Source organism: Oenanthe melanoleuca, chromosome 2, assembly GCF_029582105.1.
Source record: "Oenanthe melanoleuca isolate GR-GAL-2019-014 chromosome 2, OMel1.0, whole genome shotgun sequence".
NCBI lineage: Eukaryota > Metazoa > Chordata > Aves > Passeriformes > Muscicapidae > Oenanthe > Oenanthe melanoleuca.
The window spans coordinates 119,457,887-119,484,440 of NC_079335.1; the positions used below are offsets into that span (position 1 = coordinate 119,457,887).

General features: G+C 36.5%; 1 protein-coding gene across 4 annotated transcripts in view; it reads right to left on the minus strand.

Annotated features, from left to right (window-relative positions):
* The window catches only part of HDAC9 (histone deacetylase 9), a 446,072-nt gene that overhangs the window by 404,761 nt on the left and 14,757 nt on the right, over window positions 1–26,554 (minus strand). For all 4 annotated transcript variants that reach the window (XM_056484523.1, XM_056484524.1, XM_056484526.1 and 1 more), the window contains exon 2: window positions 10,363–10,473. In XM_056484523.1, coding sequence (XP_056340498.1) covers window positions 10,363–10,381 — 19 coding nt within the window. In that variant the 5' untranslated portion in view covers window positions 10,382–10,473. The remainder of the gene's footprint in view (window positions 1–10,362; window positions 10,474–26,554) is intronic.

Sequence of the window (26,554 nt, forward strand, 5' to 3'; positions counted from 1 at the left end):
TTTGTGTAAATGAATGACGTGGACATTCAGTTTTGAAAAATCTGTGAACTCTTGCAAAGCACATATGCAGCCTTGAAGAGCAGTAGACAGAGGAAGCCACGTGCAAGGAGTTGTCATCTTCATTTCTCATATCATGGCAATGTCCTGCAGTCATGCACCGAGGGGTGCAAACCCTTACTAATCCATAATCCAGACAATTGAGAATAATTCTATCTGCAAATTGAGGGTTACAAAATAATGAGAGACTAATAAACAGTAAGAATTTGCATAATTTTATTTTTATAGAACAGAAACTTTCCTATCACTTCCTAGCAGCAGCTTAAGAATCTAATAAAAAAAACAAGGACAGATTTAAAATTGTTATCTATGAAAAAAGGTAAAAGTAACAGATTTTTACAACTTAGTTAAGGTAAGACTGGAGAGAACAACCAACAAATGATGGCCTAGGAGAGGAACATTAAACAAGTTAGAGGATAAAATAGCATGGCAGAGGCCACCAGTCTTCATGTCTTCAGGTCAGCTGTTAACTACAATTGATAACAAAGGGAACTTAGGGCAGGGACTCAGGGATCCTAAAATAGCTCAGTGCTTTGCTTTAGGAGAAACCTGCCAAAATGTTAAACAAAAAATTTTGAACTCAAAATATCTAATGCTTAACTAATGTGAGTTTTGTCAAACCATCTCAGGTTGCCTTCCTTTCTGTCAGAATTTCCAGCCAGAGGTCAGAACTTGAAGGAGACTCCCCACTGGAACAGAGATTGAGGTTGACATCAACACCCTGCATCACAAAAATTTGGTATTACCTCAGGACCCCCGACAGCTGCCCAGCTTTGCCATTATGAAAAGAAAAAAAAACAAAACAAAAATTCTCCCCTGCAGAGAATAACAGTCCAAAACATCTTTTGTGTTAATCTGTCTCAGGCCAAGCAGGGCTTGGATCCACCCACAATGTCAAGTATGACACACACCCCTCCCCAATTTAAACCATACCTTGAGCTCCCTTTAGACATTCATTTGCTAAATGCTGCAAAGCAGTGCTTATAGATTTAGATATTCCATACACTCTAACATTTGAGATTTTGTAATGAAGTTTGGAAATTGCTACCAGCCTCAAAATAAAGGTGCAATGAAGTAGTCTTGCTTTTTGTGAGTTACCGAATCTGCAAATTACCTGTTGTAAGTGTTATAATTATCACTGCAGAAACACTTATTCTGCAGAAACACATCTGCCAGAGACAAAATTAGGAGGTGGTGTGTGGGTGAGAAAACATTAAAAGTTGGCAAACATGCCTTTTTTAGGGTATTCAATATAAGCAATATTCATACAGCTAAACTAATAAATGAAGAAACTTTTTTATTCATGGAGTTTAATCTAACTTCCTGTAAAATGCAGCATTTTAGAAACATAGCTTTACAAAATTGTAGATGTTGTAAACTCATATAGGTAAATATTACACCTATGATCTTTTTAAAAAGCACATTTCACATATTCCTAACTGCTTTGTGTTACACATGTTTTAATGAATATGAAAGAATGCCTGGCAGCCAGATGCTGGACTATCCCTTTAAAAGTGGCATGCTGTATGGTGTGACTGATGGTGTGACTTTGTTGGGCATTTCATTCAGCTATAAAAGTGTTCACTGAGCCTCTAAATTCTGCATGGACAGAACAGGTAATTCTTAAAATCCATAGAAGAGAAATGTCCAGTAAAGTGAAGAAGTGTGAAGAAGTCCTTAGTACTTCTCTCCAGCTGTACCTATGGTAAGCAGTCCCACAGTTTTGGAGGCTGACCATGCTTCTCTTGTTGAAGGATGACTCATGATCCTTTCTTCCCAATGTAGGACATGAGTTAAATGTACTTTTTCTCTTCCCTTCTTCCTTCCTAACTTTTGCCAAGACTATTGTGTGGCTGTGTAGTAAACCAAACTGAGGATCCAATCCAGGCTAAAAACAATCCTTAGTTTTGGGAACTGCTGAGCCTGGATTAGCTCCTGAATCCATTTCATCCTGTGGTCACACAAATAAGTATACCTGGCACAGCTGAGGAGTCAATAAGAGTGAGAACAAGCAGCCAGTCAGAGTTGCTTATTCTGGCACTGCCCCTGAAAAAGACTTCTCAAAATGTGACCTCCCCCAGTGGCTCCTTGAACCATGCAGCTCCACTGCTCTCCTGTCCTGGAGGTGACACTCTCCTGTCTCCTCCTCCCACAAAGACAAACACACAGCAATGAGTCTTGACACCTCATCACTCAATTGAAGTGAGAGTTATCTGATGAGCCAAACCACCCAGGAGGCAAAGTGTGTCTGCAGCAAAGCAGGAAGCATGAACATCTTCCACACTACTTGTGTTTTCAGATATAAAGAGCCCTGCTAATAACAACATTGTAAAAATATTTTTGTTGCTACTGTTTATCTGGATACTGCAACAGCAATTCTCCACACAGAAATGTGAGAATTGACTGAGAAAATAATCAGGAAAACCAACAATATAGAGTACAGCAATGAACTACCTGGAGAGACAAAACTTTTTATTTATAGCCTTTGAGCTATATTAATCAGGACTTCTTGAAAACACTATACCCTGAACTTCCTCCCCAATGCCACCCTCCTTAAACAACATATTAGACAGTACATTAAAGTAAATATTGTCTGTAAAAGAACAAACAGATTATTTGGTATGACAAGACTAATGGAATTCAGATGCTGGGGAGAAGGAGAGAATAAAAAAAAAAGAAACTGAGAAAATGTCAAAAAAAGTTAAAAGGAGCAACAAAAGTGGACACACTTATCTAGGACTGGTCTCACCCACTAAGGAATTAGGATTTCTTATATTTGGCATAGTCCAAGGAATACTCTGTATATATGACAGTCCAGCTGCCTAGATAGGAAATTCAGAGATGGCAGTGAGCCCCTTCTTCCTCCAATAATATAAAAATCTAGGCCATGGACCATATGGAATTAGAGTACAGGAAGACACATCAACTCCTGAAATGACATGGGGAAGGGACATCTCTTTAGTTGAGCCTCAGACTCTGACTTGATTTAGAATTACACACAATTTTTGTTCCTAGAGAAAATTCCCATACTTAGGAAAGTCTTCACATGTTATGCTAAAGAGTTTTCTTCAAGCAAAGGCAAGTTTTCATGAGGCTCCCACTGTGTAAGCTTCCAGCAAGCACAAAGACTTCAGGATTACAAACAGTAAAGTAATAAAAGCAGAGTTTGTTAAATATTTCCTGAGAGATGGGAATCAAAACTTCTAAATTTGGAGGCTTTCCAAACTCACTTAGAGTGATGGCAGACTTCTATTCAGTAAAAACACATGAAAATTTTGTCATACACTTAGTGACAATCAAAGCAACTCCTAGGTGGCTGCTGGGATCCATAGTTTGTAATGATAGGCCACATGAGGAATCAGCCTCTCCACTATTTTCTAGCATATTTCAATGGTTAATTATCAACACTGTTATAACACACCATATTTTCATTCTCCAGAGAGAAGGCAATGCTCTGATTTCCTTTTCTGTCACTCCAAATGTAAACATATACATTTACCTATTTAAAGTTCACTAGACTCCAATGACAGAATAACTGTGCCACCTTGGTTTAATGAACAATTAATCAGCAAAAAGGACAGTGGATTATTGTGTTTTGTCACTGGACAATACATTTGATGGCTCTTTCTAGAGGGGCTTGTTCTAAGCGAGCACTGAGGATAAATTACATACTTAAAATAAGAAAAAGCTTTCACCTCTACATTTAAAAAAGCCACTCTAAAGAATCTTTACAAGCTTTAGAAACATTTCAAGATTTCCAGAAAACTAATTTATCGTTTAAAGTTCTAATGGTCAAAAAGTCAGACCTGTGCTTTGGCTACACAGGCCAACAAAATAGTTATTTTGAAAGACAAAGTCCCAGACCAAAAAAAAAACCAAAAAAAAAACCAACAAAAAAAAAAAAAAAAAAAAAAAAAAAAAAAAAAAAAAAAAACCCTAAACATTCAGCAGCCAGTATTAACAACTGACTCCTGAAAGAAAATTGCAATATAATTCTAATTGTCAAGCACAATATCTGTTTGAAGAGACAGGAATATTTTTACATATGCATAGGTACCACAAAGTTATATCAAAAACACTCTTCAGAAAAAAACTGGTTTTTTTCAGTTAATCTGAACCTGCTGAAAGTAGCAACTGATCCCACAACCCATAGTCTAGTTGTTGTCATTAGTTATTCATTTAAAATCTGAAGAATTAGCATACAAAATAATAGAACTTCATGAATATGTGCAAGTATGAAAGCACAAATAAGAGTAGAACCATAACACTTTAATGCTTTAATTATCAATTTTCATTGTAAATGGTGCAAATTACTTCTAAGAGGAAGAAAAAAAAAGCGTAGTAAGTAGCTCAATGTATTTACACACTTTAATTATAGCAAGTGAACAAGATTATGTTTTCTTATCTAATGCATGCACAGAGCATTTTCTTCATTATTTGGTAGTCTTGTACATCAAATCCCCAGTGGCAGAACACACTTTGAATCTAAATTTTTCATTCAAGCTTCTTGGGATTTTACCTAGAAATACCTAGATAAAGATGTCAGGCTTAAATTATTATGAGAAAAATGCAGAGAGAGTCTCTAAACAGCAACACCTTTTAATTTCATAAGGGCAAACTTAAGATTTATGCCAGACTGAAGCTATTTTGGAGGTCTATTCAAGAGGTCAAAATCTGAACTGCACATCTCAGTCATGTTTGCATTAAAATTTAAAAAGAGCAGGAAGAGCTGTGGGACAAGACCCCTTCTTTTACACACATTATATTAAGGCTGAGCTTGTAGATTTGTTTTTCATTTTGGAGATCTTACAGAGCTGCAGTACTCTGTCATACAGAGACAGACAGAAATAGATAACATACCTACTAATCCTGAATCTTATTGAGCCATATTCAGTGAATTCTCCATTTATATCTAATCCAGCCTGTGAGGCAGCTCTTCTTTAATCTAAGGAAAATTCATCACAAAGTCATCACAAGGAACAAATGCATTTGATTCCTTCAGTCTACAGTCAGAAATCTGAAAAAGATCCATACACTTAACTCCAATGGAATTTAAACACCTGCCAAAACAGACCTATGTGTGAAGAAGAGGTCTTAGCCTTCTGGTATTTAATTTACTTCTTTGTTTTGGACTCAAAGTTCTCTTACGTCTTTTTACCAAAAAGTTGACAAAATACATTTTAAAGTAAGATACATGATTATTCATCAATATATTCATCTGTTCATAGCATCCACTGCCGGTAAAGAGATGGCTACTGCACTGCAACATGAATTTTCAATGCATTTTAATTTTAAAACAGTAGTGAAAGTTGCATTTTGGAACTTTTTCTATATTTAGTCTTTACTAATATGAGGAAAATTATTTATAAAAATGCAGAGAAAAGCAGAACAAAGAAACAGGGGGAGTCAGCTTTGCAGTGAGGAAAAACAAGCTATTTCTCATGAGGAACAAACAAATGCCTATCAAAGAAATTCAGAATCAAGATGACAGGAAAGTGATCCAAAAGTAGGAGCTGGCAGAATTTAGCATACGGCTCCTTTCTCTCCCATTCAGTTTATGAAGAAATATCACTTTCTGTTGATTATAGAAGCTCTTAGGTGATTCTAAAGACATTTAAAAAAAAAAGTAATGTTGCTGAAGAGCAGAAAGAAGTTTGGACAGCTATTTCCAGAATATGATATATCCCACTTGGATTTCAGTTCAGTAATTACAGATAGATAAAAGAGCTGATTTCACCTAGGTGCGTGTAAGTAAACCTGACACATTTTGAACTTGTTATTTTCAGGTGCAGGCATGTTGAAATGCTCTGAAACTAGGGACAGTAAACACTCTCTGCCCAGTTTCTACAATAGCATTTCACCTGCCTGCAATAGCAAAAACAAGAAACTGGATAAACTGTACATGTGGTTTTCCATTGGGAAATTGTGATACCAAACACTGATATTTTAGCAATAGTTGCAGCATCTAGAAAACTTCCATAAAGGTCAAGAGTTTCAGGTATTTTCCCTTCTCCATCATTTATTAGTGTCATGTATTAATATTACTTGTCTCTCTTCCCTAAAATGATTCCATGACCAACTTTACTTTTTTGATAGAATATTTTTAATAGAATATTTGTTTTTTTAATATAATATTTTTCATTTAACTACTCTGATACTGCTTTTAATTTCAAGAGGAATGTAGAGCATAAAATCTGAAAGATCTGGGTGACAGAAGAAGCAAAGTGGAAAAGAAATGAGATCTCTCTGGACTCATTCCCCCTCTCAGGTTAGAAAAAGAAAACCTGTGATCTGAATCTTCACAGAAATATTTATAACCCATCGTTCCCCATAGATGCTGTTTTCTTAAAAAAAACTGGGTAAAAAATTCTGTATTAAACCAACACATGCTTTAAATGAAGCAATCTCTCTCCTCTTCAGATGAGCAGCATCCTCTCCAAGGGCCAGAATCCTTGGAAACGGAGCTGGTAGACATACAACAGACACAATCTCCAACTACACTGCCATGTCAATAGAAGATGTGTTTCAAAATACTAGACAGAGAGAGAGAACTCTAAAATATACCTGTGAGTGTATTAATTCAACACTGGAAAGTATGAGTATTTAAACAAAAAAAATCTCTCTCAAAACTTGGTGCTATTTTCCATAAGAGCAGGTGCTGGGCCAGTTTAATTCAGAGAATAGAAGACTGGGAGGGGATCTCATTAAACCATAAAAATACCTTAAAGGCAGGTGCTCAGAGATTGGAGCCAGATTCTTTAGTGGTGCCAGCTACAGGATAGGGTGCAGTGGCCATAAACTATAACACGAGAAGTTTCACCTCAACGTGAGGAAGGAATTCTTTTCATTGGGGGTGGTGGAGCACTGGACCAGGCTGGCCAGGGGGGCCGTGGAATCTCCTCTCTGGAGACATTCCAAACCCACCTGGACACGTTCCTGCTCTGGGTGATCCTGCCTCGGCAGAGGGATTTGAATGGTTATCTCCAGAGGTCCCTGCCACCCCTAATAATCCTGTGATTCTGTGAAATAAATATCTTCTTTTTCTGACCAATGCTTTTTACCAGCAGTAATCAGTTCAGAGCATGCAATGGTTACAGAATGTAAACATTTCCTTAATGATCTTACAATTCATAACGAGCAAAGCAAACATCAGCACCTTTCCCTGTTGAGATTCAGCATTCACCTAATAGCTTTATAGATCAGCAAGGGCCTGGTCCCTGAAGGTTCAAAGAGCTGGGATCAATTTAATAGGCTACAGAGCTGTTGCCAGTAGATGTTGCTATGCTGCAGGCCCCACATTCATTGCATCATACAATATAAGGAAATACTCATGTGCATTGGTTCTACAAACAAACTGTATCCAAAGAGGTTTCTCAGATAATGGTTGAATAAAATATGCATTAATTTTGTTTGTTCCACATAAGGTCTTTCAATGGGTTTTCAGACAATTCAGGTTTCAAGGGAAAGCAATTTTAAAGAAATAAGTTTTTTCACTTACCACATCCCATCATAAAACCACATAAATTTATCATAGTGCACACAATCCTTTCTACAGCATTTCAGAATTTTTCATTGACAGAAAAAGCCATCCATGAAGTGAGCTGGCCTATACCATTCAAGTACTTCTTTACCAGTTTGCATCTTGCTTTTTCTTCTGTCTTTTTTTCAAAATATAGTTATCTTCTGTGTAAAGAGTATGTATGAATATACATACAAGCTATATGTGGTCTGGATATATTGCAAAAAAAAGTACATTCACTATTTCATTGTAACCTACAACCATAACCCAAAATATCAACATTTACCATCTATTATGAAGAATTTCACAGGTCTTTTGTACAAGACACAGATTGGTATTCAAATGAGATAGCATCATGATGTTACACCATAGGAAAAAAGGGTTATAAATACTGTCTGTACACTGTATGTGTTTAAAGCATGCCACTTAAAAATTATTTCAAACTGCCCTAACCATGGATGTAGAAACCTATTCCCTGATGGAAATCAAGACTATTAGGAATAAAAAAAAAAAAGCACAAAACCCTAACTCTAACACTACTGAGCACTCAGGCTTTTCCCATTCAAATTACAAGCCATAGATAAAATAACTGCCTTACCACAGGCTTGCCATCACAGGAAGAAGCTGATCATGTCCCTGGCAATTCATTAATTCTTATTTTGGAATACTAGAGACACTTGCAACTACTGTAGCATCTTACAAGTGAAACAACCACAACCTGATACATATTTTAGACCTAAATTGGAAGCTGCATCATTGGAATCACAGAACCATAAAATAGTTTTGGTCAGAAGAGACCTTTAAAGTTGGATGGAATTGCCCTTCCATCTCTTTGTCTCATAAGGTTAACCTTCATAAAAAACAAACAATATAGCAATAACACTTGCAATGGGACAAAGACATTGGCCATGTATAAAAATACCCACACTTGAAGAGGACTGGAAAAGGGGAACTCAGTTACTATGGATGCAATAACAAAATTTAGTAATGCTTTTCTTATAAAAAATTCAAATCAAAAGTTAACTGCTCAGAGAAATGGCAGCTTCTCCTACCACTCTATTACAGGGACTGCACTGGAACCAGAAATTTCAGTGACTTCCAAAAGGTGACAAAACACCGCACAAAACATCTCCGCCTCTCTCAGCTGGGGGCAGAAGAGATGCCACATGGAGACACTCATCCTCCTCCAGTTCATGGCATTAACTTTAAGCAGGATGTAAGACTAAAGTCCAAATAAATCCTGCCTCACTGCTGGATTGAGGGAAAGAAAAATGGGGATCCCAAGGCTGACACTGCCCTTGAATACTGCATTTCTGTGCATGCCACAAAGGTGAATTGAAATGGTTGGTGAAGCAACTCAGTTTTCAGAGGGAAACTCTAATGATGGGGGACACTAAGGAGTAGATTTGAAGATATTTGGGCACCTAACTCCCACCAAAAGTGATGTTCCTGAAGTATCTAAATACCTTTAATATTAATCTGGTTATACTGAAAGTTTCTCTTGCATTAGATGTAGCCTGCAGAAAGAGAAAATAAATATGGATTCATGTTTGCTATCTTCTTTCTTCATACCAATAAGAGTAGCAGAAAATTTATTTTTTGTGAAAGACAATTTAATTTTTGTCTCTTTCCACAGACTGCAAGTAACACAAAAAAAGATATGCTAGAAGGATACCAAAAGAGCTGGAGTATCTTGGCATTTGAACTGTATGTTTAGGAAAGTACAAGAGTATTTTCTATTAAGCCCCACTGTGATGCAGATAAAGATGTGCCTTTCTGCTGAATGCCCTGTTGTGCTCTGTATGGAAAATTCACTGCATGCACCAAATTGCACTGTAAGAAAATGAAGCCAAATCTGTCAGCTATGCTTGACTCCATTTGATGTAAAACCTATTGCCAGTTTTTAATACTACAATCAACAATTCTCAAAAAACACTCACTGAATTAAATTTCTATGCAATAGTACAGATAAATACAGCTCACAAAGTATTACAGTGTTTTCCCTGATGCTTTTATAGGCTGTTTGCACAAAACTGAAGCAGTCATAAAATAAGCCACCTGTAAAGGGTTATTTTACCAACAGTACTAGGAATAGATACTTCAAGTGTGGGTGAACAAAGTGTGAACCATATGGGACGTTGCAGAGATTTGAATTGGGGACTCTCACTCCTCAAAAGAACTGAAGTCAAGGCATGTTCCATATGCAGCATTCTGTTTTCCTGGAAGTTTAAACAGCTACTGATAGTTTGCTTTCTATCAAGTGAACCTGCAGATCAGTGACTCATTTTGCAGGCATTGAGTAAAGCAGGTTCAGAGACCATTGTTAATTACACATATTTAAAGGAGGAAGCTCTGCAAAGAATGCCTATTATGGGCAAAGATGACTTGGAGCTAAACAGAAAAATAACAGGATACAATTTGAAGTCTTTCTTTAAAAGAAGCACCTGTGCAAAGGCAGAAAATAAATTAATGTCTAATTACACATATTAAGGACTAAAAGGTTACAAAATGCCTATTCATGTCAGATCATGACTAATCAGTTTCTTAAGAAAAAACAAAAAAAAATATTTTAAATGTACTGTAGGACTATACTGGCTTTAAAATTGAACTGTGATTAGGTATTCCCAAAATTGCCTTTTCTGCCTATACAGCCATTGTCCTGTTTTATAAGAAATGTTGCATATCAGTCATTTGCTAAATTCATTTCATCAACACAAAGGATTATATAATTCCTAAGAAAGTACAGTTTTCTGCAGGAAGTGAAGTATAAATATAAACAAACTGACCTGGCGTTGTGGAGCTCATTGTTCTTAATGGAATGATATCTTGTTAAAGTGTAAAGCAAACTGTGGAAGGAGTTGTTCAGATTTTGAGATTCTTCTGGAAGTGAGGTGAATCTGAGAAAAATAAAGAAGAAAAAAAACCACTTTTGACTATTTGTTGACAATATTGTATTTTTAGAGAATATAATTATGTCAACCACACTTAAACTAAAGCTTCAGAGCAGCTCAGAAATTTGTATTATAGCCCATCTATGGTCACATAAGAACACCAGAAAGTAAAGGATGAATTGTGTCCTTTCTGTCTCCTCAGTGATTAGAGTATTATATGAAATAGAAGCCATGAGGTACAAACATCTGGGTGACATCCTTATGTCTAAGGAGTGGCCAATTCTCAGATTTACTGCAGTCAGCATCGAAACATGAATGTGCAGAAACTGATCCGCATTCAAAAGTCTTTCAGGAATAGCTACTACTTCCTAAAGCTCCAGTGCTTGGACAGCTCATGAATAGAACTTGTTGAAATAATTAGCACAGCTGAAGGGATCTCCCATGACAAGCTAATGACATCTGTGACACCACAAAGAGAGCTGCTAATGGCGTGGGCTGCTGGAGAGCAGGGCAAGGAAGATTCTGCAATTTGGCTGAAATCCTTTCACAGTCCTGTGGCATTCTCAGCTCAGTACAGAAGCAGAGGCAAAAATTCTCCTCTAATACTCCCATCTGCTGCAAGTTTAAAGCCACAGAGAAGAAGCTTTCAGGGAACTAAAATATATTTTCATTCAAGCATGATATAAACAGCATAATGAGAGAGAAGGTTGTAGTGCATTACGAATGTGACTATCCTATTCAGCCACTGCTCCTGAAGTATCTAAGTAGTCAAAGATATTCTTAGTGCTGAATATTTTAGCAGCTTTTGTCACTTTTTTTAAACTACCAACTGCACATTTAGTTTCAAGCTGAGCTCAGCCAAATTTGAGATAGTAAATTACATTTTAACCAAGTATAATCATTTAAGTTTAGCATCATTATCATTCAAGAAAGGAAAATCACACATTTAGATAAGAAACTTCTGCTTTCCTGCCCCTTAAAGCAAGCTGGACATACCCTGCCCAAATAGACATGATATTTCGACACAACCAGCACTCCAGCAGACAGCACCTGTAAAACCAAAATTCTTGATACTTCATGAAAATCCTAATTACTTTGCCTTGCTTGCTTCATGCATCAGAAATCATCAAATATCAGATGGAACTGCTATAAAACTGAACAGACTCTACTGTTAAGCCCTATCCAAATCGTGCACTTGGGCACATCCTTACTTTGGCTGCAGCAGGCATAAAGCTCCAAGATTAATCAATAAAAGTAAAACCAAGACACAGTTCAAGAGTTCTAAGATTCTACTTAATTCCACTGAGCTCATTATTATCTTAGCAGCTACATAGATCATGAAAAAAATATTTTCCAGTGAATCCAACATCCTTTCATTCAGTATCCTGCCTCAGCTGGGATGATGAGGTTTCTCTCAGAAACCAAAAAATGGATGTTGAAGCATAACTGTGGACTTTACTTGAGTGAATTTTCAGCATACATTTAAAGTAAGCATAGTGTTTTTGAGCATTAGGAAAATTCTGGGAATTTTTTTCTTCCAATAAAAATAATTTCTAATAGTTGGGATAGTTGTGTGTTGTGTGTGAGAAGGAGAGATCAGTAGATAACAACTGTCATGCTCCTGTCAGAGCAAATATTCCATTTGTGTGACATTCTATACTCAAAACAGTGGTCTCATCAATCCTGTACTAGGTTCAGCTGTGCTGAAACTGTAGAAAAGCTGCTTCATAGTTCTTCCCTACTCTTCTGGAGCAAGGAACATTGAGCCTTGGAAAAGAAAATCAGGTTAGGGAAGATTCAAACACACTGGCCACACATGAGTTCATGTGATCTGATGGGATGGATGCTCCCATGAGGGACCTGGACAGCATCACTGTAAAGCCACTTCTAGAACAGCTTTGCAAGATCATGACTATCAAGGAGGTTCAAATGGACTATGAGAGAGCAAACAACTCTCCTGTCTTCAGGAAGGACAAAGAATACAGAGAACCAAAGGCCAGTCATCCTCAACTCAGTGTTTTGGAAGGTGATAGCCAAAATAATCCTGGAAACAATTTCCAAGCCTGTGAGGAAGGCAGTGGGAAATAGGCAGATTTATTTATGAAGGAAAATCATGCTTGGCCCACATGCTAGTTTTCTACAATTAAATAGTTAGAAAATAGATCAGGGGAGAGCTGAAAATGTTGTTTATCTTGAATAAAGAAAAGCTTTCAGCAGCATTCCCCAGAACATCCTGACAAACTGAAATGCAGAAAAGTGGACAGCAAGGTGGCTGAAAACAGTCTGTGCTGCCAAGCTCTAAGGGTTGTGACCTGCAGGCTAAAGTCCCTTCATGGAGCCCCCAGGGGTCAGCACTGGTGCCAGTGCTGCTTTTCATTAAGGACCTGGTCATGGCACAGAGCATAACCTCAGCAATTCTACAGAGGACTCAAAGCTGGAAGGAGGGGTTGACAGAGCAGATGGCTCTGCTGTCATTCAGAGGGACTTCAATGGGCTACAGAAGCTGGATCTACTGAATGTGTGTGCCAAGGCTGGGGTGGGTGGCAGGGAGAAAAGTGAGAAACAGAAAAAGACCCAAGATCAGAGGAAAAGGAGGTGCTCTGCTGCAGAGTAGCTAGGTCAAAAGCAGTAAAGGCAGAACAAGACTGTCCTCAGTGATCCCACGAGACAGAAGAAGAGGCAATGTGCACAAACTGAAATATGGCAATTCCATGTAAACATCAGAAGGTTATTTTCCCCTGTTACTGAGGCCAAACATCTAAGAAACAGGCTGCCCAGCAAGTTTTTGGAGTTTCCATCCTTGGAGATTGTACACAGTCTTGGGCAACTTGCTGTAGCTGACCCAGCCTAGAAGAGGAGTATGGACTAGGTACCTCCACAGGTCTGGAGACATTCTGAGAATATATGATTTTCCCTTTTCAAGATCACTAAACACAGCATCAGCACTGAATATTCATTGCAGTAAACCTAGTGAGAATAATTCCAGTATAAGAAAGTGTTCTGCTGGGATTCCCATAAAAAGATTTGTTAAGGAATTTTGGAAATTCAACTGTACTGGTAGTCTTATATTTAATGAAGTGGCAGTTGGCATCCTTCCTGAAACTCAATTTCCATATATTTCATGTAAATGCAAAGCTTTCACTAAGCTGAATGTTGTTGTTCAGGCTCAGTTTTAACAACTCCTTGTAAATATGATACAAGGCTCACATTGTCAAAGCTCCTATTTAGAACATGAAAAATTCCACATCACCATATACAGAATTATATTCATAACACAGACACTCATTCAAATACACTTCTACTGATAAGCTGACATGCTTCATTTCTTTTCTTTTTCTGAAGGAATGTCATAGTGCAAATTAGACACTATGAACTGCAGTGCCACATTTTTTAATGTTAGCACTGAAAATTAAAAAAGTACAGCACAGGCCACTGTGTATTAAAATTTCATGAGGGATGCTTGGTTCATTGGGAGATGAATTTGTGCTCCATCCCCACTCACAAAAAACAGCACACAATTCCTGAAGGCACTAAGGTACAACAAGGGGCTCCAGTGTTCTTCTTAAGGCACTACACTTTAAAGTTTCAACACTAACAAGCTAAGGGGTTTTTATTTCACACTACATTTTAACTGAATGATAATTCATCCTTTATTCATTATCAAGCTGACATTTTAGTCTACAGCACAATATACAGTAAAATTATTTCTACCTTCATGTATATCACTGGAGGTGATGCTACACATTAGCAACTTGCATTTGCTTGTCCAGGAACCATAAACTTTCCCCTTTTTCTTCAAAGGAAATTCAACAGTTCCTATGCTTCCATGACTGCTGCACCTTTGAAATTTCTACAGAAGAAGGATGCAAGATGGAATGTAGGTTTTCATGCCCACCAGCCACCACAAACCTTATGTTTCTCATGACTACATTGTAGGTACAGTATTTTCTAACACAAATAAGCATTTCAAGTTAACATCATCCCTTAAACTGCCATCTCTCACTGTGTTGTCCCAAAACTACATTCAGTGACTAAATTTTTTTATATCTTGTGCCTATAATTCAAAATTCTTCTGAGAATTGAGTTTCTGAGATAGGAGGCAATGAATATAAATCAACAGAATTCAGATGAAAAATATATTTCTACTTCTATTTTCCCCGTGCCCAAGATGCATTTTTCATGAGAACTTCTGAAATTAATTCATAGTTTTCAAACTACATCCTGGAGGTATCTTCCAGATCTTTCTCTTCTAGGAGGATTTTTTACCTAAAATACCTCTATTTGTAAAGGGGTCTAGAAAATCATTATGAAAAATTTTGTGGATAAAAATATAGAATTATATGCTTCATTAAATTATGAACATGACAGGTCAGCACACTTAATAATACATCTAGTTGTTTCTCTGCTGCATATATTGCTTTACTTAGTTACTTAGAAACAAAATTGTTGTATGGAATTGAGATTAAAATGCTGGAGGTCATTAAGTGTCACAAGTGCTCAAGTGTCACAAGAAGGAAATATTCACTTCTCACATTTAACAGCCCCTGTGTTAAAAAACCAAACATGTAAAAAAGCAGTAAGAATTAGTACATATTCTCTTGTTCAATGAACAGTTCAGCAGGAAGCTCAATTTAAAAAAATGAAAGCTTAAAAACAAAACCCCAAAAGAACAATAGTTGTTCTCTCTAGAATATGAAAAACGTGATGCTTAAAAAAAAATTCAAAAGAAAATTGTTGAATAGGTGTTCATACAGATTCTAATGAACATCAGATTAAAAAGAAATCAAGCTAAAGATCTTAGAAAAATTAATAATATATGCACAACAACATAATGACTGGAAGACAAATCACAATGAACTTTTACTGAAGTGATTTACACCCATGTAAGCCAAATCCAGAGTGTCAAATTGAACCCTTCTAAGCTTGTATCAAACTTCTAAATTTGATTAGGAAGTAAGCCTGCATATGGAAAAGGTGGTAAGGTGTTAAGGAATGGTGTGAATTCCAAGACAAATACTTAAGGACATCAGTTCAAAAAGCAAATGGCTATTATAATTGGTTTTAAAATGTAGAACAAGTGAAAGCTAAACCAAAGCCAGGACATTAGCAGCACATGCAGTTATGCAGTGACCTTTATATGCAAATACAGTCCAGGTTTTCTTGCAGTAAAAAGACCAAAGTCTAGTCCCATAGACATTGGGGTAAGTAACTGCATTCAGTGGGAATTTAGTGGTTCTACAGCAGAGCCTTCAGAATCCAGAGCTCAGTGCAGGATTAAGTATTTTACCATAAGGTATTCAGGCATCTTATTCTTAATTAGGCATCTACTTAATGACTTTTTGAAGTCTGTAACAATTTTGTAGCACATGCCTTTGAAGGTTTTGTATTAAAGAACAACTCCAGCAAATACTGGACTGTCTTACTCTTTATACTTCCCCAACAAAGCAATTTTTGATGCAGTGCCTAACAAAAATGTGCATCTTACAGAATCTGTAAAGAACCCTCAGCTATACTTCTAACAAGCAACTATTTATTTTGACCAATAAGTTAAACTTTTATGTTTTAGCAGTTACTCATATGCAATGTTAGACCTCACACATGCTGTGAGCACACGGCTCACACAGCTGGGAAAGGCTCAGACTTCTGTCCAGTAAAACAAATCCTCCTTCCTGAAACTCTTTAAAGCAAGCAATAAAGCCACACAGCTATTTCAACAACCTCTTTTACATTCACTGCCTGCTACAGAGATGAAGCAAATAAGTTTTCTAAAAATCAAGATGAGATGATATTTTCCACCAAAAAAGAATCCAAGGCATCAATCAACAGGATTAAATAACGTGTTGCTACCCTGCTGGCTGGACTTCTACTATGACAATTACAACAAATTGCTTCAAGCTTCTGCTCTGTTTCCCGGTGAAATCAGTTAGAAATATAATATAGCTTAAAAAAAAAAAAAAAAAAAAAAAAAGCCAAACAACCTTTTTTCTCTCAGTCTCATCAGGATTTGGAACCTGTTCACCACACAGCTGCAGAAATACTTCTGCTGCAGGTTAAGTTGTCCTGGCTTCCTCCTTCATGCCAGCCCCCATCTGAATTAAAAATGTGCACATCCAGATGTGCCCTCACAAAGCAGAGCTGATGTACAAGATATGTAGTACATAACACTTTAGCTTTCTTTTATGTTTGCCTTTTCACCAGATGAAAAATAACTTTCTCCCAACCACTTCCCCTTCCTTTTTCTTAAACTGATTTGTATTTCAGCAGTTACTGACCTTGTTGCACAGTGTGGTAACTGACATATAGCTACCCATAAAGAACTAAAGACACCAACACATTTCCTCACTATTCCTTTTTTTTTACTCTATCTTTTCACATGAAGGGCAATAGAACAACTAGCTTTTTATATTTTGAGTTTAATCTGAGATGCACAACACCTGAATATTTACCACAGTAGACTTTATAAATAGAAAGTGTCAGAACATCAAAGTTTCCTTCATACAAAAAACCACTTTTGCATTTCTGCAACATCATACTAATTTAGAATAACAGAACACCTCTCTTGAAACAACAAGAATTATCAGCCTCCCTATGGAAGTTTGTCTCTTTTAGAGAGACTCAACAAGAAGAGCCTACTTATCTAGAAGAGAAAGCCTCCAAAGATAGTTTCAGATGCTTGGTCTGTGATCTGAATGGCTCTCTGAAGGAATCAGTCTTGCTTTCCTTTCCAGCTCTTAAAGAAAACTTGAGAGCATGTGATGGTTAAGTTAAAAGGAAAAAATATAATAAAATTTTAGAAGAGTAATTTCATGCATAAACTTCCTCTGACATTATAAAAATTTAATTTGAAATCCCCCAAAATTTCAGTACAATTGTGTGAAATCAGTAATTTTTTTTTCTGATTTTAAGACAAAAGGACATACTCTCCCTCACTGAAACCTCCCTTAGTAGGCAGTGATTAATCATTTTGATGTGATCAAAAACCCTTGGGAATCTCACCACTGCCTTCATAAAGGCTAGAGTGAAGTTATAACAAAATACCCTTGAAAAATCCATATTCTTGTTAGATTGTATGCTTATATATAGATATTAGCATGGCTAATCATATTCAAGAGCACCTGATTTGCAAACAGTTCTTATTTTTAGAACACAATATGTCTCTGTAAGCTTTGCCTTGACACTTGGTTTGGATGAATCCAGAAAAACCTCAAGGTGAATCATCATAATATTCTTCTACTCTCCAGCTCTTCCATGGAGGCTACAAAACTCTCTTTGGCTTCTTCTGAACCACTTTTGCTACTTCCATTAAATTAGAACCTAGATGGCCCATCCAGGATTCAAACCATTTAATAAGACATTCAATGCTCTGTTATTTAAGTGACCTTTAAAAGTTATCAAAACTTTTTTTGAAATTTCAAATATGGACTAGCATGGCTTACTTGAATTATTAAATTTCTATGGACTTCAAAACACAGGTCTCAAGCATGACCTTCTCATGTGTACCATTTTCTCCTCTAAAGAGTATCCAGTCTCAGAAGCATTGCTTCAGTGACACAGGCATAGTCAAAAAATTGTAGAAGTGTTACCTCATTTACAGGCAAGTTACTGTACTCTTCTATACACACATATATTTCTAATTTTAGGTGAGTCCTATCCACTTATGATATGAGGTATCATTTTAGGAAAAAAAGTATTTTAAAATCACTTACTCATCTTAAAATATTAACCTGAGAAACAAATATTTGAAGAAATATAAAGCAGAGAACTTCAAATCTGCAGGAATATTTGGATTGTTTGTAATTCTGACTTGCACATGACGGACAATTCTCCAGAAAAGCAAATATTATACAGGAGTAAGACACAGAAAATACAAACTAATGACAATTTTAGGCCACGAGTCCCCAGAATACAAAAAACAGACACACTCACAGTGGAGACTGATAATTTTAAGATTTTTGCAAAGTGATAAAATCACATTAGTACCTATGGACACAGGTCTATAGGTACATAGAAGCTGTCAGCAAGCTTAGAAAGAAGTAGAAGCAAACTCCTCATGTAAATTTTTCATAGTTGTGATTCATTACATGAGATGATTGATGTCCAGTGTTATTTCATGCATTAAAAGTAGCTGAGAGGAGTCAAAATTTTCCATTTCAATCTATGATGGAAAATTGGGTTTATCTGCTTAGCAGCAAAATGATTTTTGTCTTCATAAACATCAAGATTTGTTCAGCTCCTGTTGTTAAATGGCCAAGTAGTTTTCAGTTCTTTAAAAACAAGCTTCTGTCAAATTTTCTTCAGGAAATCATATAGATGGCCAAATAACATATAAGCTAAATTATTTTATGAAAACTACCCCACAAGAAAAACTTATTTGTGCTGTCACTGAATTTTATCAAAGATTGGACAAGTTCTAGATACATTAGGCTTCAGTTTTGTCTTTTCAATTCTAAAGAACTATTATCACAAAGTCTCTAATTGTTGAAATAGTTATTTGCAGCATTTGATAAGTAACAAATTTTGTGGAGCTTGTCTTACAAGAAAATAAACCTTTCACTGCAGCTGATGTTTCGAAGAACATTTACACTGAATGTCCTTTGACAATAGATTTCTTTAATGTAGAGCCTAACTTGTTTTCACAAGACAAGGTTTAATTCTAAACTGACATGTTTTAAGAGTATGATTCAGCAGAGACTAAAGGATACATGGAAGTTTGATTAATACTTTGGCACTTTCAGCAGTGGAATACAAACCAAGAAAACAGACTCACTGTGTCAGGCAGTTATATTGGATCATGGGTTGACAACTGAAAATTATTTTCATGCTCAAATAGTTTTCTGTGATTTCAATGATGTCACCGGGAAAAAAAAATAAATTATATCTTTGATAATTTATAAATGAATATTATAGTACATCTTTCCTGCAGGAACTTGACAGCAATGCAAAAGACTTATTAATGCACTTATTAATGACCAACTCATATAATAAATCAGAACTTTTGAGAAAATTCTGACCTCTGCTGTAAGTGTGTATTGTCATTTAGCAGTAGCAGTAGGACAAAATAATGGGAAAAGTTAATAACATTCATGAAGATCATGGAAAGTAAGTCTTGTGCAGGAGGAGGGGAAAAAGTTCAACACAACCCACATTCTGACCAAGCTCTTGTCCATTCTTGCTCAGTGTCTGAGGGTTGAGCAAATAAAGTAAGACCCAACACACATAAAATCATCAGATGCTCCCATCAGATATAAGGATATACATATATACTTGCAATGATATTTAATGCATATGTTTTGTACCTACACTTAATTAAAAGGAAGCTTCCACCTTTGTAAATATCAGACAGAAATATCACTATAAGTTAAAAAAAAAAAAAAAAGTTTAAAATTTATACCGAGCAACAAGCTACAGGTGAATCTCCCAATTTAATAAAATGAATTCTGTACCCATCCACTTTTGCATCTAGCTACATACCTACAAAAAATAATGGACTTCTTACCAACTGACTCAGTTTCCCTCCTTGTTAGGATTACAACTATAGGAAGTACTTATGCACAATAAATTCAGTTTCAACTGTGTGGCTTCTTCCTTCAACACTCAAATTCACTTTTGAATCACAGATTTCAAGACCTTGAGAATCTAAATCACCAAGTTTCTTGACTACTTGGGGGAGAAATAAAAAGAAAAAATCTACAAGAAAATACACATGCACAACAACAAAAAAAAAACCCAAACCATTTCTATGCCCGTACAAAGAAACTGCATTTGATTCTGGTGAAAACAAGAGCACAACAAGCAAAACCAGGGCTAAGAATGACTCAATGCTTTTTCATCAACTCTGACTGGATGAAAACAGTTGAAATCAAAATTCAATGGTTGTGGCAAACTCGATACAGAACATTGCACCTGCCACCACAAACATATGAAACATATGAAGATGTTGTTTAAATACATTAAAAGCTTGGTTATTTTTCTTCCCATTCTTTCACCATCAGCACTCTGAATATCCATGGAAGAGGCTGCACTTGTGAACAGCCAGGAAGGAGATCTGAGGGTCCCAGTCAATAGCAAGCTGAGTGTAAGTCAATGGTACAGCCTGGAAGCCAAAAGGTTCCTGGAGTGCTCCAGGCACAGCATCAACAGCTGGCTGAGGGATGTGACTGCCCTCTCTGCTCTGGTGTGGACCCACCTCAAGCACTGTGCAAGACTGTGTAAGTCTTGCCTTGTAAGAGAAGCTGAGGTTATTTTCTTTGTTCAGCTTGCAGGAAATGCAGATGTCAACCATGAAATAGAATCACAGAATTCATTTTATGCTTCAGTGAGACCATTTCTCTTGCTGTTACCTCTAAAATAGGTAAAAGAATAGCAAAAGCTATTTTCTTACACATAAAAATGGGTATTTATCCCTCTCTTGGAAGGGAAGTTACATAGAACTTAGTCTATGGCTTATCCAAATCTATCATGTTAATTGCAAACTTTAGATAATGCATTAATTTTTTTAATTACTGCTTCATAACTTTAAGAGGCCGATAGAATTTGAAACAGAAAGGCAAATACGTCATCTTTAAAAAAATATTTTCAGGTTGCAGAAGCAATTGTAAGTCCAGCCATCACTTGTCAAACTAATATAAACAAAACTAATGTCAAATAAAATAGGACATTTCTTCAGCCTTTGGGACTCCAAGGAAAGTGCACAGATGGGTTAGCAAAGGCACAGAGGCAGGAAAGGACACAGTAAATGGGGGAAGTGGAACTCAACTAGGATTCCAGCACATGGCTGGGGTAAGGAATGTGAAAGGCAACTTTTCTATCTTTTCTATGTAACTTTGAGCAAGAGGGATCTTCCAGTAGTAAGGAAAAAAACAAACAAAACCACAACAAAACAAAGAAAAAACCCCACCAAAACAAGAATTACAGATTGCCATTCCAAATACAAATACTAGCACATTCTGAATGTACTGGGATTAAGAGAAAAGCACATATACAGTGTTTGTGAGTACACCAGAAAGTAAAGGCAGTTTAGGAATTTACAAGATATTCACTATAAAATTTAACAGTCCACTTTCAGGAAAACTCAAGTTTTAAACTGAGAGAAATATAACTTGAGGTTTTTTTCCTGTATAAAAATCACATATGTATCCAAATGAACTGTCACCTCCCGTTCAAGCATAAGTTCCTTTGCTAACCATATTTCCATAGTAAAAGAGACATTAATGAAAGCAGCCCTAGATTTTTTTTTCCCACAACAAGAAGCATAAAAGAATATAATTAAAATTATATTGGTACGTTTGGATTTGCTGCCAAATTCTTGTAGCCAGTAAGTCCGGATACACAAACAGGAAAAGATTTTATGTTATTTTTATTGGCAAAGTCCCAGTAACCTGTCCATAGTCCATGACTGCTCATACAGCTGCATACATCCTGCTGCAGACTCCTCACTTTAGATACTTAATTCCTTTTTTTTTTTGTTACAACACCAACCATACTCAATTAGAAACAATTTCAATACAATCTGCATCATTATGCTTGAGGACATGATGCATGCCATACCACAGACTGGTAAATAAACATCACATTGAAATATTTTCCAGTATAACCAGGGATTTTTTTACTTAGTATAAGGATGCTATTATAATTTTTATTTTATTTTTAAAATTTAATAGCATGGTAATTAAATTTCTCTTGACTTTAGGACACATGGACATCCTCATGGTTAGATTTTTCTAAACAGAGCTACACAAAGTAAAACCTAACACAAAATTTGAAAGAAAAAAAATTCTGCTGTACCTAGTAAAAAATGCCTGACTTAATTAGTTAGCAAATAATTAAAACTATTTATTTAACAAAGACAGGCAACTTAAATAAAGGCACAGACATTCACAATAAGAATAGCATACTTTGTTCAAGTATGCTTTATTGGCAATATAAAATTTGAGCTTAAAGCAAGTAATTACAGAACAACTCCACTGTCCCACAGCTGGAAGAAGCTACTCTCCTCATGAACATAAAAATCCCTAACCATAAACTTGTGGCTAAAATAAGCCTGTATAAAACCGGATGAGGTTTCCCAAAAAATGAGTGCAGTCACGTCACCTCCTTTCAAAACCCACTCAAATTTTGTCTGAGCCAAATCTCAGGTCATTTCAGGCTCCAAAAACATCAACCAGGCAAATGTAGCTTTATTTTAAAGGATCTCTAGACTAGCAAAACATTGAGTAAGACAAGGAAGCAATAGCCAGCATTGGTGACAAGATTTTTCTGATTATAATTTCAATTTTAAGAAAATGAGTGATGTAGTGAAATTGAAACCAAAATAATAATAAAAAGTTACCTTTTACTTGCCTACAGAGAGATAATTATTGAGAATTCAGCTATTTCAGCATTAGTTCTCAACCTGACTTCCCAGTAAAATAAAGAATTGGCTTCCCAAATTGATATTATCACATATGAGTAAGTTAAGAGACTTACTGCAGACTTTCAGTATATCTAAGGGAGACTTATGAGGAATATCAGAGAAGCTTTTTACCAAGACATGTACTGACAGGACATGGGCAATGGTTTGAAACTGAAAGAGGGTAGGTTGGACTTAAGGAAGGAATTCTTTATCATGAGGGAAATGAGATACTGGTAGAGGCTGTCCAGGGGGGTTGTGGATGCCTCATCATTAAAGTGTTCAAATTCAGGCAGGGTGGGGCTTTGAACAACCTGATCATGTGAAAGATGTCCCTGCCCATGTCCCCTCTGCCACAGGGGTTAGAAACAGATGATCCTCAAGGTTCACTTCTGACCCAAACCATTCAATGAGTTTAAGCTCGTATTTACACACATTTTTGAGTCTGCAAAAAGTTGATGCTTCCACTAAAAGTCTGAAGTCATTATAGATTTAGTCATTATAGATTTAGTCATTATAGATTTATCTCATCATATGAGATTTAGTACTGACAAAACAGCTAAATATTGATAAAACAGTTACTAATGTGAAACTAAGAAAAACCTTACCAGTTATTTATTGTTTTTCTGCACTGCTACAAGAAGCACACAATTGAACCTATCCAGATGAAAGTTAGCAGCATGTAGCCTTTTCACCTTTCAGGGCTACAAAAAGCTGTACAGATGCTGAGCTATGTAGCACATGCATTGCACTAGTCCATGAATACTTTTCAGTTTAATCACCTTGCAAAGTTTTTGGGGTTTTTTTAATGCCTAGGAAAGTCAAAAAGAAGCTTCTCTCTGATTATAACTGACAAAGCCCTATAAAACTGGCATGCTACATATTCAACTCCTCTTTTTTAGTAGAACTAGGAAGAATACCAGTTTCCTAGAGGCAGGTAAAAAGATCCAGTTTCAGCCAGTCAAGAAAAAATTGCTCAGGAGACAGAGGAGGACATGGAAAAGGTTAAGAGAATCTGCTAGGCTGCCAGAAGATGATGTAAGGAACTGAACTTTACCCCAAGACATGCCTTCAGCTAAAATAGCCAATTATTATGATAAAGAGACAAGGAAAAGAACCAGTAAGTAAAAGTTAGGATGGTTTACAGAAAAGCAGAAGTTCCATTCAGAAATAAATGCAAGTATGAGAGCATCAGCTTGGGGCAAGGGGAACGGGAAAAGTAAAAAATGAAATAAAAAAAAGAGCTGCAAGGCAACTCATGAAGTAAGCAAATCAAAGAACCCTCAGTTTCATGTACTTTTTAAAGTTTAAATAGAGCAGGATGGCAAACATTTCCATTTCAGCAGGGGGAAAGTGCCAAATATATTTATAATGCAATAATAAAAATCCACTGCTGCTGAAATCTATAGAAATGTCCTTCTGCTTCCATTTAATAACATTTTAATATTTTTGATGCACTTCAAATGCTGGACAATAAAAAATAGTAGCAGTATTTATCACACCTTTCAAAGTTTCATGATGTTTTTATTCTTATCTTAACAAAAAATTAAAGATCTTCACATGCAGACACAAAAAAAAAACCCAGTCAATGTGCCAAGACCCACAAAGAAGTTCTTTGTCTTTCCTGATACTGATATCAGAAACATGGGCGTTTTTTCAGGATATACCACATAGAGCAAGGAAATTAGGCATGATGCTCAGAAAGAAAAATTATAGGACTTCTTGACCTTTTCCAAGTCAGGAATATCTGCTAGTACTGACAGTGAGGAAGACACCTTCTCCTTGGAATGAAGAGGGTTTTGCTACTGTGTTTAGGCACAGAAGTCACAATTCAATGTTGGCATCTGTTTAAAAAAGTGCATTACAGACTACAGCAGCTGCTTTGATGAAAAATCCATATTATTACAGTTTCCTGGCCAGAATAAAATCTTCATCCTGAAAAAGTGGCATTTAAAGCTACAGCTCTGCTTTCTCAAAATGAGAAAGAACTTTCTTTACTGTGAGGGTGGTGAGGCACTGGAACAGGTTGCCCAGAGAAGCTGTGGATGCCCCATCCCTGGAAATGTTCAAGGCCAGGCTGGATGGAGCTCTCAGTAACCTGGTCTAGTGGAAGGAGTCCCAGCCCAGGCTAGGGGGGTTGGAACAGATGATCATTAAGGTCCCTTCCAGCCCTAACCATTTTATTCATCTGTGATTTTATAAACCAAGTGAAAAAGGTGCAGCATTCAAAACTGCAGGTATATAAACAGTTTTAAAGAAAACACTAATTCTGAGGGGGAAAAGAAAAGTTCTCATGGCTTTGTGAAGCACCTGAGAAGAAAAGTGAAATTTCTACGAGTATTTAAGCCACAAATACTGAAAGAGTAATCCTGCTTGGTGCAACAACTCATCAGAGAAACAACTGTGATATAAAGGCAGAATGCCGTGGAAATTGCTGTGGGGAACAGTGACCACAGCATGAGCTCTTTTATAATCCATTCAAGAAACCACACAGCACAAAGGAGAAATGAGTTGGGAGAAAGATACTTTCTAAAACAGGCAGTTAGAAAGACAAAAGTTGTATTTTGGAAAAATCATTCATCCAGAAAATTAAAAGTTCACTTGGAGGAAAGAGGTAAAGCAGCACTTTTCTTTTTAATCTGGTTATATGCTTACTGTTAATTTCCTAGCAACAGTAGGTGAATTTTCTCCTATAAATCTAAGAAAACATTTAAGAAGAGCCTTAAATTATTCAGATGCATAAGTCTGACTTAAGCCCAGAAGGCTTTGTGCTGTCACTAATCTATGCCATTTTTAGAGGCTAAATAATGGTATTTTTTCATATTATAACCTGCATATCAACATTTGATGGTGTATCACATCTAAATGACAGCTGACAGAAGTAATCCATTAATGCCACAGGAGAAAGGATTGCTTGTTATTTTCACTCTGAACAAAGAAGTGAAGACAGCAGTGTACACCCCCTTAGAGCTACAGAGAAGCAACATTGATATAAACAACTTCTTCACTGATGCTTTCCTGGATGTGAGACCTCATGCAGCACTTGTCAAATACTTTGTGTTCTCCTATTTTCTCAGATGTTCAATTCAAGAAGTAATACCAATTACTTAAAAGACAACCTTCTAGAAAAAATCATTCAAGGAACAAGATTTTAAAAGTTTGTTGCCACATTGCCAAGCCATTGTACTTCACCCTCCCCTTAGCAAGTCTGTACCAAAGGTTGTGGATGAAAATGAGACAAGCAGCCATTTCATTTCTAAAGGAAATCCCTTGGCACAAGTCAGGGCACCACAGATCATACAGCAAGGGGAGGTCTGGGAGCCACAGGTGCCCATATTTGGAAGGCCACATGTGGATTTATAATTCTGCTAACAGAAAGATTTCATGGTCATTCATCAGGATCATGAACAATGTCAGGTGTTCCAGGAGAAGGAAATATTCCAAACTGAAGTTTATAAAAGTTCAGTATCCAGAAATTGTGAACACTTCATGTAACACTTGTCCCTTCCATGAAGAACATGGAGAGGCTGCCACAAACCCTAGCAGTATATCCTAGGGTCACCTTTAGTAAAGCACCAGAATTAGTTTCAGATAACCTCTTCCTGCTTTGGGAAACTTCTTCCAGACCCATACCAGAGGCACAGCCTAGAAGCAAGTTCACAGAGCCATCAGATGAGTTTCTTGGATCTCACTGATTTT